Source organism: Filicampus tigris, chromosome 6 (genome assembly GCF_054856515.1).
Source record: "Filicampus tigris isolate MCC_2025a chromosome 6, RoL_Ftig_1.0, whole genome shotgun sequence".
Classification (NCBI taxonomy): Eukaryota; Metazoa; Chordata; class Actinopteri; order Syngnathiformes; family Syngnathidae; genus Filicampus; species Filicampus tigris.
Window position 1 is genome coordinate 29045997 of NC_141222.1, and position 14961 is coordinate 29060957.

A 14961-nucleotide genomic window follows, 5' to 3' on the forward strand; every position below is an offset into this window, starting at 1 on the left:
GAACGTGTGTGGCAGCTGACCTCTGCTCACTTTGCCGCCAAACTTGGCTGGCGCAAAGACGGACTTTGACGTGGTTTGACTTGTCGCTTGACGGCTCGTCGGAGAAGGCCCAAATCATTTGCGCGCTTTGCAAAGCCGAATGCAAATACCATATTACTTCAACAGTTGTACATGCGAGACCCATCGTATTCCACGATCAAATCGAGCGATTGGAAGAGTTTTTGAGTCGAAATCCAGACGTGAATTCCAAGATTTCACCCGGCGAAACTTGTAGCGCAATGAATGGCCATCCGTCATGGCCCATTTGGCGATGAATCCGTTCCAAAAATGTTCATCGCTTGACAGCGCTAATACAGAAAGACGCGACACGACATGAGCAACGCGTGACTCCCACCAAACAAGCGTTTGTATTCGGGATGGGTGAGATTCCAAGGAATCGGTCCTCGCGACGACGGCCGATATTACCGCCGTTTGCAACCATCGATTCAAAGAAGAGATCGTGGCCCTTCCTTTCATGCCGTTTGCAGGAAAATGGAGAAGGCTTTGTATCAAATGATCGCTCGTGCTTTTGGGGGGGGGGGGGATTTGATGTATTCAAAGTACGGGCGACTACTCAAGAGCGGAGTGCCTGTACCGTATCGGTGTGAAAAAAGTGTTCTCGAATATCCCTCGTTGGTAGTCGGGAGCGGGGGTGGCCGGGTGGACGTTTTGCTTCATCTCCCAATTTCCAAAAGTGACGTGGATGTTGGATGTTGGATGTTGCGTGTGTCATCAGCCCACCATGCTGCAGTGGATTGAACTCCTCACCAAACAGTTTAACAACAGCCAGGCGGCCTGCGAGGTGCGCGCGCACACACACACGCACACACACTTGTTGTTGTATACGCTTCCCCGACGACGACGACGACGACGACGATGATGATAATGATATCGTCCCTCTCCCGTCAGTGGTTTTTGGACCGGATGGCTGATGACAACTGGTGGCCCATGCAGATCCTCATCAAGTGCCCCAATCAGATTGTCAGACAGGTACCTTCATGTTGCCGTCGTCGTTTGGCGACCTGCTGTCCTGAGCGCCTTGTTGTTGTTGTTGCTGTTGTTGCTGTTGCTGTTGCTGTTGTTGTCGCGGCGGCGGCGGCGGCGCTCAGATGTTCCAGAGGTTGTGCATCCACGTCATCCAGAGGCTGCGCCCGGTCCACGCTCACCTCTACCTGCAGCCGGGCATGGAGGACGGGTGCGTTCTCTTTCTCACCATTGTGGCCGGGGCTCAGTGACTGATGTGCCGAGCGGCGGGGGGCCATGAGGTGTAGCTTGGGGGGGGTGCGATTACTGTCATCCTCATCTTAGTTTGGGAAAATCAAAAAGATGGCATCGCCAAAGGATTTTTTTTTTTTTTTTTTTTTTTTTTTTTTTTTTTTTTTTTAGAACTAAAGGCATATTGCTAGAATAAAATGGCCTTTTTCTTTTTTTTTTTAAGGTAATATAATAAACGGCTTAATCTTCAAATTTTCGTTTTTCACATTCACTTGTTTGTAACATTCGAAATGGTGATATATTAATCAGAAAGAAAAGCAAAATGACTTTCTTTCCTTAATGTTTGACTTGAGTATTATATGACAACTTTATTCTCGTAAGATGTTGTTGCTCCAAATTAATCAAATCCATACTAATACGATGGCAAGTTGCTCTTTTTAGAAATGCGAATTTGTTTTGGGGCATTTTTTTTTCTGGATTTTCGGCAGCTTTTAGATTCATTCCGCGGTACGCGTCGCTGGCGTCCTTTTAGGGGTGGGGTGTGGTGGGCTGGGCTGGGCTGGGCTGGGCTGGGCTGGGCTGGGCTGGGCTGGGCTGGGCTGGGCTGGGCTGGGGGAAATGCTCTCATCTCAGACCCACCCCGAGCTAGCTTCACGTCTGCCTCCCTCCCCCGCCGCAGGTCCGACGACATGGACGGCTCGGTGGAGGACATCGGCAGCCGCTCGTGCGTGACTCGCTTCGTGAAGACGCTGCTGTCCATCATGGAGCACGGCGTCAAGCCGCACAGCAAACACCTCACCGAGTACTTTGCCTTCCTCTACGAGTTTGCCAAGATGGGAGAGGAGGAGGTGAGTCACAAGGGAGGAAATCTGGGGATACTCGCACGGGGGACGGCCATATTATTGGAAAGAGGAAAGACGGCTGCTGTCAAGCCATCCTTTTTTTTTCCCAACTAATCAATCGCTGAATTTTGCGTAATTGAGCGCAATGAATGGCTTTTTTCAACCGCAATTTTTTTACCAAGCTTTGAAACCGATATTTACCTGAGTAAAATCTTGGAATTAATGTTGGGGGGGGAGAATTGAAAGTGTATTTCGGTTCAAAGACTGTTCTAATAGCTTTAGCTGATCCCTGAACACGATTCCTTTCCAGTCCAATCCAACTGTTGAACAATACGCGCGCAAATGATTGTGGATTTCTCCGGTGAGCCGTCGAGCAACTTTTGAAAGTAGTGACGGTGACTCTCCTCCAAGTTTGGCTCCAAAGTGAGCAGCGGTCGGTCAACTGCCACAGGAAGTCCATCAAACGCACTTAACTGAGTTGTTGTTGTTTTTCTTTTTTTTTTTCTTTTTTAAACACTTTATAACATTGAAATGACTCTCCATAGTTAACGCTTTCATTTTGACGGCCCTAAAGTGCATACCAGGGCGCTCATAAATCCAGCATACTCATGCTTAGAATCCTCCCCACAAAATAAGAACATAACCCCTGCGATCAAGGGGGAGGACAACTGTACTGTATTTTCGTACAAGGATGACTTTTTACCCCAACAGAATACGTCTTTATTCTTGTACAACCTTTTTCTAAAATTGACTTTGTTCTCATAACGTGACGGGTTGTTTTTTTTTTTTTTGCTGCAAAATGTGCAACTTCTTAATCGCTAGGGTTTTTTAGGTCTTCATGTGGCAGTTGCTTGGTTGATGTTACTTTTGTAAGTAGGGATGTAACCATTAATCGAAAAATGTATGCATCGATTCAAACCGATTTATGGAATTATCGAGACGAACCGAACTCGGACATCTCACCAGCCCACCTGTACAGCAACAGCTAACAAAAGACAACATACCTAGGTCACTAGAATATGGTCATGTAGGGTGCAAAAAAATGATGTCTTGAATTTTTTTTCCATTCCAGATGCATAGCACATTTTGAATGTGTCGATCAAATTACGCCAAACATCAGTGCGTGTCGCCTTTGTGGATGGCTGCAGCGCCACATGAGCGCACAAGTCATGATTGCAGTTGCGAAAAGTTGCTGAGTCGTGTTGTTCCTTTTTTTTTTGCTCCTCCCCCCCAGAGCCAATTCCTGCTGTCGCTGCAAGCCATCTCCATCATGGTGCACTTCTACATGGGAACCAAAGGGCCAGAGAATGTCAGTTGAAGACCGTTTTTTTTTTTAATATTTATTTATTTATTTTTTTTACTTGAACACCAGTGTGAACTGAGCGCAACAAGCGGCGCTAACCTCAATTGTTTTGGGGGTGGGGGGGCGGTCGCTGTCGCCCCTCAGCCGCAGGTGGAGGTCCTGTCGGAGGAGGAGGGCGACGAGGAGGACGAGGAGGAGGACATCTTGTCCCTGGCCGAGGAGAAGTATCGTCCGGCCGCTCTGGACAAGATGATCGCACTCATCGCGCTCCTGGTGGAGCAGTCGCGCTCGGAGCGGTACGTGTCCCCCGGGAAGCCGAACACGAACGCGAGCCCGGGATGTTAAAAGACAACCTTTCCTTTGTAATGTGCGAGCGTAATCACGGCTCGTCTGATGACTCCATCCGCTTTGGCCAATGTCAGGGGGCCGCTCCCTGCCGTCGACATCCCGACGCCCTCGAGCTCACATTGGAACCGGGCAAAACGAGAAAAAGAGCCCGAGGGCCCATTTTCAGTCGGCGGCTGAATGAAAGCGAGCGCAGGGATCCAAACGGATGGATTCATCTGCTTGATTCTTGTTCCGCAATGGCGTTCTTCGTTCGTCCAAACGCTCTATTCAGACCCGTGGGGGCACAAAGGACATACCGCGTGATATACAGGTGATAATGTGTGAATAATTTCACCCATAGGTCGCACCCCTGGCCAAACTATGGAAGAAAAAAAAAAACGCGTCTGGAAAATCCGGTATTACAAGGAAGAGTTCCCCTTTAAAAGAAGTCTCACCCTAATTTCCTGAGAATAGCACCCACGCGCCCTGAAACCAGCCCTTCAAAATTGGATTCGGCCGGTTGTTCCAAATCACTCACTCCGATCACGGAATCGGGTCTGCCGGCGGGCAGTTGACGGCGCGCTCAAGCAAGCGTACGGCGTCTTGCCCGGCGACCCGTTGGCGCGAGCTTGGGCTCGCCCGCAAGGCGAGCGCGAAGGACCGCCACCTTCGTTTGTTTTTTCCAAGACGTTTTCAAGTCCTCTGAAGCGGCTTCCCTTGCTCCGTAACTGAGTGGGCACGGAAGCGCGTACTTAGCTACTTCTGGAGGTGATTGCAATTCTTAATGCCACGTGAGCGCTTCTGCCGTCCAGTCATCGAAGACGCGACATCCGATGCCGCCTGACGTCGGATCGGAAGTCGTATCAAGTCAAATGGAAAGGGAGACAATAGTTGTCGCAAATGACAGAAAGGGGAACATTTTGCTTCTTTGTTTGTTTGGTGCGGAATGGCGCCAGGGTCAGTCGTCAACTGAACTTTGACACAAATACACCGCGAAAAAGATGCGTTGGCCGTCCGGTTTTTGACAGAGGGCGATAATCAGCCCGGCCAGTAATGGCTCCATGCGGAAATGTTGTTGTTGTTGTTGTTGTTGTTGTTGTTGTTGTTTGTTCCCCCCGAAAGCTGCGTTGCTTCAAGCCCTAACCCCAGGTGTTCCTCGGGCAAGCATTTTTCTCAACCGCTGCCTTTGCCCGCCGGCGGCAGACACCTGACGCTGTCCCAGAGCGACATGGCGGCGCTGACGGGCGGCAAGGCTTTCCCCTTCCTCTTCCAGCACATCCGAGACGGCATCAACATCCGCCAGACGTGCAACCTCATCTTCAGCCTCTGCCGCTACAACAACCGCCTGGCCGAGCACGTACGGCTCCCGCTGTCTTTCTCTTCTTTCTCTTCTTTCTTTTCTTTCGGCCGCTCATGTGCCACCCACTGACTCTGGCTGGCCTTTGCAGATCGTGTCCATGCTCTTCACCTCCATCGCCAAGCTGACGCCTGAGGTGGGTTTTCGCCTTTTTGCTGTGCGCATGCAAGCTCGCCGCCGCGTTTGACTGCGGCGCTTTGAAAGGGCCACCGTTTGGAAGGTTTCCTGTGCGCTTTTGTTGGAGGTTGAAGATGGGCAAAAGCGCTCCACTTTCTTTCGTGTAAAGGTGCCATATTGCTATCGAAATGTGAAGGGGAGGCAAGAGATGCCAATCGGTGGGTAGTAGAGAGATCGCCTTTCGGGGCCGATGCCAATTAGTAGTGGTCAAGGAGGCCCTTTGCTGATATTTGCAGCCCGTATCCATTTTCGGTTTTGCCGTGAAAATCTCCCCAGAAATGAACAGTCTAAACCTGTTTAACGGTGGTTTTCGTTGTTATTTTTTAAACAATCCAAATCTGGCGTACAATTCTAACAAAGTTCAGGGAGCAGTTTTTTTCTTGGGATTCATTTCGTTTCTCATGAATGGAACAATCAAAACGCAGCGACCAATACTCAGCGACAGCTTGCCGTCGCCTTCTTCAGAGTCCGAAGATGACCCCGTCGGGCCAGTGGCAGGCACGCACGCACCGGGCCAAACGGCCAAAGTATCCCATTTTCTCCGTCGTTTTTGAGGCATTTTCGTTACAATTTGACCAAAGTAGCCGTTGGAATCTTATTTGTACTTGTACTCCTTCTTCAAAAAAAAGTTTGGAGGGTAACTTTTTTTTTATTACTTGGCTCCGGCCAACCCATTGAAAAATGCAAGTCCCATTAAATGTGCAAATGGAAAAAGTAGCATTATTGTGGTGTCAATGAAGTCAACCGCTGTGTACAAGTGTTGATTGATTGATTGATTGATTGATTGATTGATTGATTGCGCGTGTGCTCCTCCTGCCAGGCTGCCAATCCTTTCTTCAAGCTGCTCACGATGCTGATGGAGTTTGCGGGCGGCCCCCCAGGGATGCCCTCCTTCGCCACGTACATCCTGCAGAGGATCTGGGAGGTGCGCAAATACCATCCACACGGTGCAAAAGTGGGGGGGGGGGGGGGTTCTTTCAACATGGAGTATTTGTCGGGCGAAAGGTTAAAAAAGAACAACCAGAAAAAGTCGCCAAGTATTGCGTCACTCGCTTTGGCCCTCCTCCTCCTCTCCAAAGAAAACGCGTTTGAAAAGGAAGCCCGAATGCGACCAAAACAAGCGCGTTTTGTGGAGATGTCATTTAGGTCCGGACATTGTTTGATGCCGTTAGTTTCCTCCACCTAAAACGACTTTGGATGAGACTGGATGATGCGGCGGGCGGCACCGTGGAAGCATTTGAGCGTCCGCAAAATGCAGCGCCTAGCATGCGGTGACAAAGGCGCCCCGCTCTTGCTGATTTGTTTGTTTTTGTCCCGCCAACCCGCCGCTCAGGTGATCGAGTACAACCCGTCTCAGTGCCTGGACTGGCTGGCGGGGCAGACCCCTCGCAACAAGCTGGCCCACAGCTGGGTTCTGCAGAACATGGACAACTGGGTGGAACGCTTCCTGCTGGCCCACAACTACCCTCGCGTGCGCACCTGTACGTGTTGCAGCTGCTGCTGCTGCTGCGTCGCCCGCCCGCCCCCCCGCGCAAACGCTCTCTGATTGGCTCTGTCCCCACCGGTTCAGCGGCGGCGTACCTGCTGGTGTCGCTGATCCCCAGCAACTCCTTCCGGCAGATGTTCCGCTCCACGCGCTCGCTGCAGCTGCCCACGCGCGAGCTGCCGCTGTCGCCCGACACGGCGGCCGTGCTGCACCAGGTCTACAACCTCCTGCTGGGCCTGCTGGGCCGCGCCAAGCTCTACGTGGACGCCGGCGTGCACGGCACCGCCAAGCTGGTGCAGTACTTCAGCTTCATGACCTACTGCCTCATCTCCAAGACCGAGAAGCTCATGTTCTCACTCTACTTCATGGACCTGTGGAACCTCTTCCAGGTACGCCCCGCGCCTCCAAATTCAACGCGGAAGCTCTCGGACCTCTTGCTGTTTCGGAGACGAAACGGGGGGGGGGGGGGGGGGTCTCTCTCGTGGCGCTCCCAAGACATCCGGAGCGCCCGCGTCTGGAATTGAACAGGAAGTCAACCGTTGGGGTTGAAGGTACAATTTCAAGAGCCCGCGTTTTCTTAGCCCCCGACACCGGTTGGACCAACGAGCTCGATTGAACGTTTGCCGTTTTGGGCAAATTTGAACGCCCGCCCCCCCCACCCAATGCCGCTTTGAACGATCGACGCGAAATCGGGAAGGCTATCGCGTCACGCTTTGAAGGGCAAGTCGGCCGTTTTGGGCAAATTTCAGTCGCGTCGCCTTTGAGGGGGAGAAAAATACAAATGAGCCCCGGTGACACCGGTTCGACATGGAATTGTGTCCACGTCTCCGTCTTAACGGGACACACACGGGACAAAGTCTCAAGGCTTGAACGGCAAGTCATCCGTTTTAGTGCCAATTCACCAAATTTGCCTGCGACACCAAATGGAGGAAAAGCAGAGCCCCCTCAAAGTTGCCCGTTTTGGACAAATTCTTGTGCTGGTCGGTTTGTTTTGAAAACGCGCTTTTCAAAAAGATAAAACACCACAGTTAAAAGGGGCCGAAAACAAATCCGAGTTGCGCGCTTTTCCTCGCCCACTCTAGTGTGTGATTTCTTGTCACGTTATCTAAAATAAAAAGGGAGAAAATGCAAGGTCTCTTCAATGCTTTTCAGTCAAGGGACTGGTGTAACAATCCACTTTGATTCCAATGTTGCTTTTCGTTCGGACGCTTTTTGAAAACACAAAATAGGAGCAAACTACTCAAGCCGCCACTTTGATGGGCAAAGAAGGCGAAAAGCTGTGCGGGAGCACCAAACACCGCTTTGTGGGAAACGGCCGACGCGGCGGCCGGCCCCGCCCGCGAAAAGTCGCGTGGAAAGGCCCGGGGACGAAAAAAGAAAGGCGGGTTGGCGGGTGGGCGTTTGGCGACCGCGGCGCTTTGTAACGGCCGTTGCGTTTGCGGCAGCCCAAACTGTCGGAGCCGGCCATCGCCACCAACCACAACAAGCAGGCGCTGCTCTCCTTCTGGTACAACGTGTGCGTGGACTGCGGCGAGAACGTGCGGCTGGTGGCGCAGAACCCGGCCGTGACCAAGAACATCGCCTTCAACTACATCCTGGCCGACCACGACGACCAGGAGGTGGTGCTGTTCAACCGCGGCATGCTGCCCGCCTACTACGGCATCCTGCGCATGTGCTGCGAGCAGTCGCCCGCCTTCACGCGCCAGCTGGCCTCGCACCAGAACATCCAGTGGGCCTTCAAGAACCTGACGCCGCACGCCAGCCAGTATCCCAGGGTACGCTCGCCGCCGGCCCTCGCCTCGCCTCGCCTCGCCTCGCGCCGCCCCCGCTCGTCCCGACCGCCCCCGCTCATCCCGACCGCCCTCCCCGCAGGCGGTGGAGGAGCTCTTCAACCTGATGCAGCTCTTCGTGGCGCAGCGAGCCGACATGCGGGACGACGAGCTGGAGGACGTCAAGCAGTTCAAGAAGACCACCATCAGCTGCTACCTGAGATGTCTGGACGGACGCTCGTGCTGGACCACCCTCATCAGGTCACCCGCCTTTTTTTTTTTTTTTTCTTCTTTCAAGCGTCTGCAATTCAGCTCTTTGTTCGGTGCGGCCCTCCCTCTCCCCCGTGGCGCGTCTGCCTCGCCTTCAGCGACGGACATATTTACGCCACTTTTTTGCGGACCGATGCCATGGCGACTTTTGATACATCCAAGTCCAAAAAAGGACTTCACTTAAAAGAAGGATAGCCATTTCCCCTCAAATTGCATGAAAGGAATGGCAATTTTCCATTCTTTTCATTTGTACTTTGTAGGGATGTAACGATGAATCGAAATCGAATTAAAATCGGTTCGCCCCGAGTCGATTAATTTCCTCTAGAAAACGATATCTTGAAACCTTTTTTTGGGCCGTCGTCACCGGTGCCGATACCTCGCTGCTATTCCGCACCGATCCGGATTCCGATCGGCCTTGTATTTGACGTTAGAAAGAACGCGTCATTTTCAAACCATTTTGGCTTGCCCGGAACCGCGTTTGGCTACTGCTTACGTTGACTGCCCGGACACTTATCGCGGAAACACACGCGCGCGCTCAATCAAAGGGAACATCGTTGCTAAGGAAGGCGGGCGCCGGCGCCTCCCCGTTGCCGTCGGTGCCGATTTTTGCTGTTTTGTGAATGCGGGCCGCCATCGCTTGTTACCTGAGGAGTTGGGATGTCCTTTTCGGTCAACAGAATGGTGGCTAAAAACCAGTGGCTGGCTCTTATTCCACAAACGCAATATTGATCCGAACGCCTCGCTTCAAGCGGCGGGCCCGCTGGCAACATGTTGTTGAAGAAAACGTTTGGCTCGCTTTCAGTCGGCTCGGCGGAACGCCGACGGCTCGAATGGTTGTCGAGCATGTTCGAGCGCCTGCGCATTCGGCGTCGGGCATCTGCGCCGTTGAATGCGATCGCGCCTGCCCGCCGTGGTCACGTTGCGCGCGCGCCGTGCGCGCTTTCCTGCTTTCAGCGCCTTCCGGGTCCTGCTGGAGAACGACGAGGACCGACTGCTGGTGGTCTTCAACCGAGGGCTCCTCCTCATGACGGAGGTAAGCGGGCGGGCGGATGTTGGGCCGGCGGGCCGACGGACGGACGGACGGACGGAGGCGAGCGTTTTTGTGTGTTTGTTTGCTTTGTTTTTGCCCGCAGTCGTTCAACACGCTGCACATGATGTACCACGAGGCCACCGCCTGCCACGTGACCGGAGACCTGGTGGAGCTGCTCTCCATCTTCCTGTCGGTGCTCAAGGCCACCAGGCCCTACCTGCAGCGCAAAGGTGGGGTGGGCCCGTAGGCAAACTGAGCTCAAAGTCAAACGGAGGCCCGGGCGGCACCCCGGCAGACTTTTCTCAGCTTATCGCACGGCTTTGCCTGAGCAAAGTCATGCAAAAGGTGGCTCGCGAAGAGGTCGGCAGGCCGGCACGTTGTCTTGATCCTGCGCAAAGAATGGCGAATCCCGCGTCGCCGTCTGCGTCCCTTCCAGGAGTGCCCCCCCGGCGCAAGGAGCGGCTAGTGAATGGAAGCCAAACGCAAACGTGACCCGACTAAATGGATGGAAACGTCAGTCAAATCAACTGAAGCGCGACACTATCGACTGCTGTTTGCTCAATTGTGTGGAGGCTGAGGCCTTGGCGCGTCTTATTCTACGCCATCAACTCGATGTGTTCTTTTCCATCGAGCGCCAACTTCCCCATTTCTCGGCCTTTGTCGCCATCCCGACTTGTGCCCGCTCGCCAAAATTCCCATGTTCACAAGCCACAAATGCACTTTGCCTTTGCGTCTTCAGTGCCATCCAGTTTGCTCCGGATGGACCGATATGCTTCTTTTTCAGGGCCCATACCGATTATTAGTTGTCAAGGAGGCCCATCATGGATATTTGGAGCCGATATTCATTTTCAGTATGAGAATATCGGCATGGAAACATATATGAACAAAGTCTTCACTTTGCTGAAACGTCTTGAAGCATATGTTTATTGAGCCATTTTTCACATTTGCATAATGTTTGCTCGTTTCCCCTCAATTCTGGCGACAAGAAATCTTGGACAATATACGTCATCTTCACATTGGAACCAAAAAATGGGGGGGGCTAGCCCCGTGTCAATGAAGTTGTACCCAAACGTGTTTGACTCGGACCTAACTTTGTTTTGATTTCAACGCACGTTGATCGGCCAGCCGGTTTTTTCAAAAGGCCCATATGGCTCCCAAATGTTAGCGACGCCTACGGCGCATTCCATCTTGAACCCGCTTGGCTCATTGTCCGTCCTTCCAAATCTTTGCACAATTTTCACTTTGTCCTTTGAGCCCGGCCACAATTTGTCCACAAATGGCATTGCGCTAGCTCCAAATGACTTTGAAGGCAATCGAGGTGCCATTGGCCCGTTGCGGGAAAAGACGACGGCGCTGGCCTTTTTCCCCTCTTTGGACTCGAGTTTGTCCTTTGCCTACCGCAGACGTGAAGCAGGCTCTGATCCAGTGGCAGGAGAGGATCGACTTTGCCCACAAGCTCCTCACGCTGCTCAACTCGTACAGCCCGCCTGAGCTTCGCAACGCGTGCCTGGGTAAGCCGCCGCCGCCGCCGCCGCCGCCGCCGAGCCCCCTCGGCCCCCCCCCCCCGTTGGACCAAACCCACCCAGGGGCTCTTGTCGCCCGGCTGGCCGCAGACGTGCTGAAGGAAGTGCTCCTGCTGAGCCCGCACGACTTCCTGCACACGCTGGTGCCCTTCCTGCAGCACAACCACTTGACGTACCACCACAGCAACGAGTGGGGCGGCCGCGTCGCCGCGGCGACGGCCCCGCCGAGCGTGCCGCTGGCCGCCTCGCTGGGGCCGTACCTGCCGTGCCGCGAGAACATGAAGCTGGCGGGGGCCAAGAGCAACGTCCGCCCCCCCAGGCCCGAACTCAACATGTGCCTGCTGCCGTCCATGGTGGAGAGCGCAAAGGTCGGTCGCCCGCCCGCTTGCCCGCCCGCTCGCTTTCAGCCTCTTTTTTCGTCTGTCTGTACCACTTTGATTTCGCCGCGTGTGCTTTTCTTTTTCGTCCTCGTGTGCAAATGTTTGTGCTGTGCGTTTTTGTCTCTTTCTTGTGTGCCTTGTGTTTGATTAGTCGTCTGCTTGTCCGTTTCTTTGCCTTTCTCTTGTCTGTGTTTTGTGCACATTTTTTGGGGAGGTGGAATTTGTGTTATTTTTCTTTCTTTCTTTCTTTTCCCTCCGTGTTTGGTGTCCGCGTGCGTTTCCTTGGGCGTTCCTGTGTGGTGTTTTTTTCTGTCCGCTTGTTTTTGTGTGCAAGCGTGTTTATTTTTGTCTCTGCGTGCGTGCGTGCGTGCATTTGTCAGGGCAAGGACGAGGCGTACGACGGCACGCTGCTGGACTACTTCCTGCCGTACCAGCAGTTCGTTCACCTGGTGTGCCGCGTGGCCGTCAACTGCGAGAAGTTCACCGAGGCGCTGGTCAAGCTGAGTGCGTGGCGGGGGCTGTCCGGGGGGGGGGGGGCCGCGTGTCACCCACTTGAGCTTTGTCCTCCCTCCCAGGTGTGCTGATGGCATACGAAGGACTCCCTCTGCACCTGGCTCTCTTCCCCAAACTGTGGACCGAACTGTGCCAGTCGCAGGTTTGAGCCGCTCCCTCGTGCTGATGTCAGGCGCCGCGAGCCGCCCCCCCCCCCCCCACCCCCGGCAACGTGGTGCGCGCGTGTGTTTCAGTCACCGCTGTCCAAGACGTGCGTGAAGCTGCTGTGCGACGACGCGGCCTTCGGCGAGTACATCAAGTGCATCCTGATGGACGAGCGCAGCTTCCTCAACAACAACGCCGCCTACGCCTTCCTCACCTGCTTCCTGCACAAGGTACACACCGGAGATCCAGCCATATGCTTTTTTTTTCAGGGCCGGTACCGATATTCATTTGCAGTAAAAAGGCAGGGGTCAAAATCTACCCCCCAAAATGACAACTCTTAACTCCTTCGCAGCCATTGACAAATTGACTTGCCTTTTCATACACAAGTACAGGGGGGGGAAAGATGTATCGTCCTCGGCTGCATGATCTTTTACGCTAGGTCGAAAACCAACACCTCCAAAGCTCACCTTTAATATCAACGGACCAAAACAAATTTGCAGTCATTGGTGAAATGTAAGCGGTAGTTTCATTTTGGGTTTTGTTTTTGTTCAAGCATTCTTGGGGGGTTTCTCTCCCCATTTCGTGAACAAACATGCATTTTCAGTTTTAGCTGTCATGATTTTGTTGCCCGCCAAGCACCTTGATTGAAAGGCGTGACTTTGCCCAGGTGCAGGTGTTGTCGGGCGCCAGCTGCTGCAGCCTGGCGGGCGCGTTGGTGGCCAGCGTGCTGAGCGAGCACGGCGGCCTGCGGCCCGAGCTGGCGTCCGATTGGCCGCAGCTCAGCAAGACCGCCGCCCTGCTCAACGCGGTAGGTGGGCGCGCAAGCGCGCGCGGGCCCCCCCCGTCAACGCGTCCACGTGCGTGGCCTTGTTGTTGCAGGACCTTCGGGCCTTGACGCTGTTGCTGTCGCTGCAGTCGTCGCCCCCCCCGAGCCTTGACCCCGCGCTGGGCCCCGCCCTCCGCGAGCTGACGACCCGATGTCGCCTTTGCGCTCAGCGCCGCGACGCGCCGGCGGACGCGCGGCGCCGAGACGACGGTACGCGACGACGTCGTCGTCGTTTAAAACGATGAATGGCATTTCCGTTCGTCGTTTAAAACAATGAATGGCATTTCCGTTCGTCTCCTATCTCAGGGCGCCGCGACCGCGCCGCGGCACCGCTCATTTTGTCACGTGCTTGTTTTGCGGGATCAGAGGAGGAGGGCGCCACCCCCGTGAAGCGGCGGCGCGTGAGCAGCGGTGACGAAGACGACGACGACGACGACGACGACGGGGCGCCGGGCACATCCGCCGCCGTGCCGCCGCCGTCTTGCGGCCCGCCGCCGTGCCCCGAGTCGTCCGGGCAGGGGGCGCTGACGCCCACCAGCACCTCCGACACGGAGACGCGGGACTCCTCGTCCCTCATCGACCCGGGCACCGAGCAGGACCCCCCGTCCCCGCCCGACGCCGCCCCGTCGTCCCCCCCGGAGCCCGCCGACGCCGCCTCGCCCCCCCCGGATCCCGCCCCCTCGGACAAGATGGCGGAGCGGGAGGAGCCGGACCGGAGGGCCCCGCCTCTCCCGGAGGATGCCGCCCTCCCGGCGGGGGAGGGGCCGGAGGACGTGCTGGACGCGTTGTGCAGGACGCTGGAAGCCGCTGTCGCCGTGGTTACCAAATTGACTGCGAAAGCCCCGACCTCCTCGTGACATCATTGGTCGCTGTGAGTCCCCCCCACCTCCCCGCTTTGTTGCCTTGGAGTCGCACTTTTTATTTTTATTTTTCTTCTTCAAAGGGCAAAAAGTGTTTTTGTTGTTTTATACAAAAAGTGAGGGTTTTTTTTCGTAATTTAATTTTATTGCATTTTTACCGCTCGTCCTCTCTGTGCCGCTTTTTGTACTTTTGTCAACGGTGAGGCGACGGTGGCGAGATGGGTAAAAGTAAAAAAAAAAAAAAAAACAAAAAAAAAAATTGCCTCGAGTGAACCTTTGTGCTGGGACGAGAACACAAAGTTTACTTGTACATGAAAAGAACCACAAGAAAAGTCAAAAACTTGATGCCTGAAGGCGCATATGAAAACTATAAATTCATATATATAGATAAATATCTTTATATATATATATATAAATATGAATCTATATATATATATATAGCTGAAAGTGGTGCTTGATTGGACTGTGGTGCAAATAAAGCCCCCGTGTCGGACCAGCGGGCGCTTTTGATTTTCTTGCCTGCCCGGCGACCGTTCTGCTGTTGACTTTTAGCTGCTTGTGTTGTTGTTTTTCTTTCATTTCACTCACGATCCATCAATAAAAATCTTTATTGACCATGTGTTGCAGCGCAAATGTTTTTTTCAACAGACTCATCCGGAACTTTTTCTCAAGCAAAAAAAGGAACAAACAACCTCTTGGGTTTCCATTTTTAGATAATCAACCCTTTTTTTCTTTGTGTTTTTTTGGACCTAAATTAAAACGGTGCATAGCAGCAAATTGTCTTTTCTTCTCCAAGAGTAAGTCAATCAATGAATAAGTGCGATTTTGGATTGTGAGAGCAAATGACGTATGTTGGCCCCAGCTTAGAAAAAGATGTGATGGATATTTTTGAAGTTGTGT

At 53.6% G+C, this 14961-nt stretch overlaps 1 protein-coding gene across 6 annotated transcripts in view; it reads left to right on the forward strand.

Annotated features, from left to right (window-relative positions):
• The window catches only part of usp34 (ubiquitin specific peptidase 34), a 66679-nt gene extending 51999 nt beyond the window's left edge, over nucleotides 1–14680 (forward strand). For 5 of the 6 annotated variants that reach the window (XM_086032618.1, XM_086032619.1, XM_086032621.1 and 2 more), the window contains exons 56-78: nucleotides 776–841; nucleotides 949–1029; nucleotides 1149–1234; nucleotides 1934–2102; nucleotides 3331–3405; nucleotides 3544–3695; nucleotides 4930–5083; nucleotides 5175–5219; nucleotides 6081–6185; nucleotides 6594–6741; nucleotides 6831–7135; nucleotides 8192–8521; nucleotides 8619–8776; nucleotides 9740–9818; nucleotides 9919–10045; nucleotides 11219–11326; nucleotides 11429–11706; nucleotides 12099–12222; nucleotides 12294–12373; nucleotides 12465–12605; nucleotides 13043–13183; nucleotides 13255–13411; nucleotides 13568–14680. In XM_086032618.1, coding sequence (XP_085888744.1) covers nucleotides 776–841; nucleotides 949–1029; nucleotides 1149–1234; nucleotides 1934–2102; nucleotides 3331–3405; nucleotides 3544–3695; nucleotides 4930–5083; nucleotides 5175–5219; nucleotides 6081–6185; nucleotides 6594–6741; nucleotides 6831–7135; nucleotides 8192–8521; nucleotides 8619–8776; nucleotides 9740–9818; nucleotides 9919–10045; nucleotides 11219–11326; nucleotides 11429–11706; nucleotides 12099–12222; nucleotides 12294–12373; nucleotides 12465–12605; nucleotides 13043–13183; nucleotides 13255–13411; nucleotides 13568–14058 — 3600 coding nt within the window. In that variant the 3' untranslated portion in view covers nucleotides 14059–14680. The remainder of the gene's footprint in view (nucleotides 1–775; nucleotides 842–948; nucleotides 1030–1148; nucleotides 1235–1933; nucleotides 2103–3330; nucleotides 3406–3543; nucleotides 3696–4929; nucleotides 5084–5174; nucleotides 5220–6080; nucleotides 6186–6593; nucleotides 6742–6830; nucleotides 7136–8191; nucleotides 8522–8618; nucleotides 8777–9739; nucleotides 9819–9918; nucleotides 10046–11218; nucleotides 11327–11428; nucleotides 11707–12098; nucleotides 12223–12293; nucleotides 12374–12464; nucleotides 12606–13042; nucleotides 13184–13254; nucleotides 13412–13567) is intronic. The other variant, XM_086032620.1, reaches the window with a different exon arrangement.
• The last annotated feature ends 281 nt before the right edge of the window (nucleotides 14681–14961 follow it).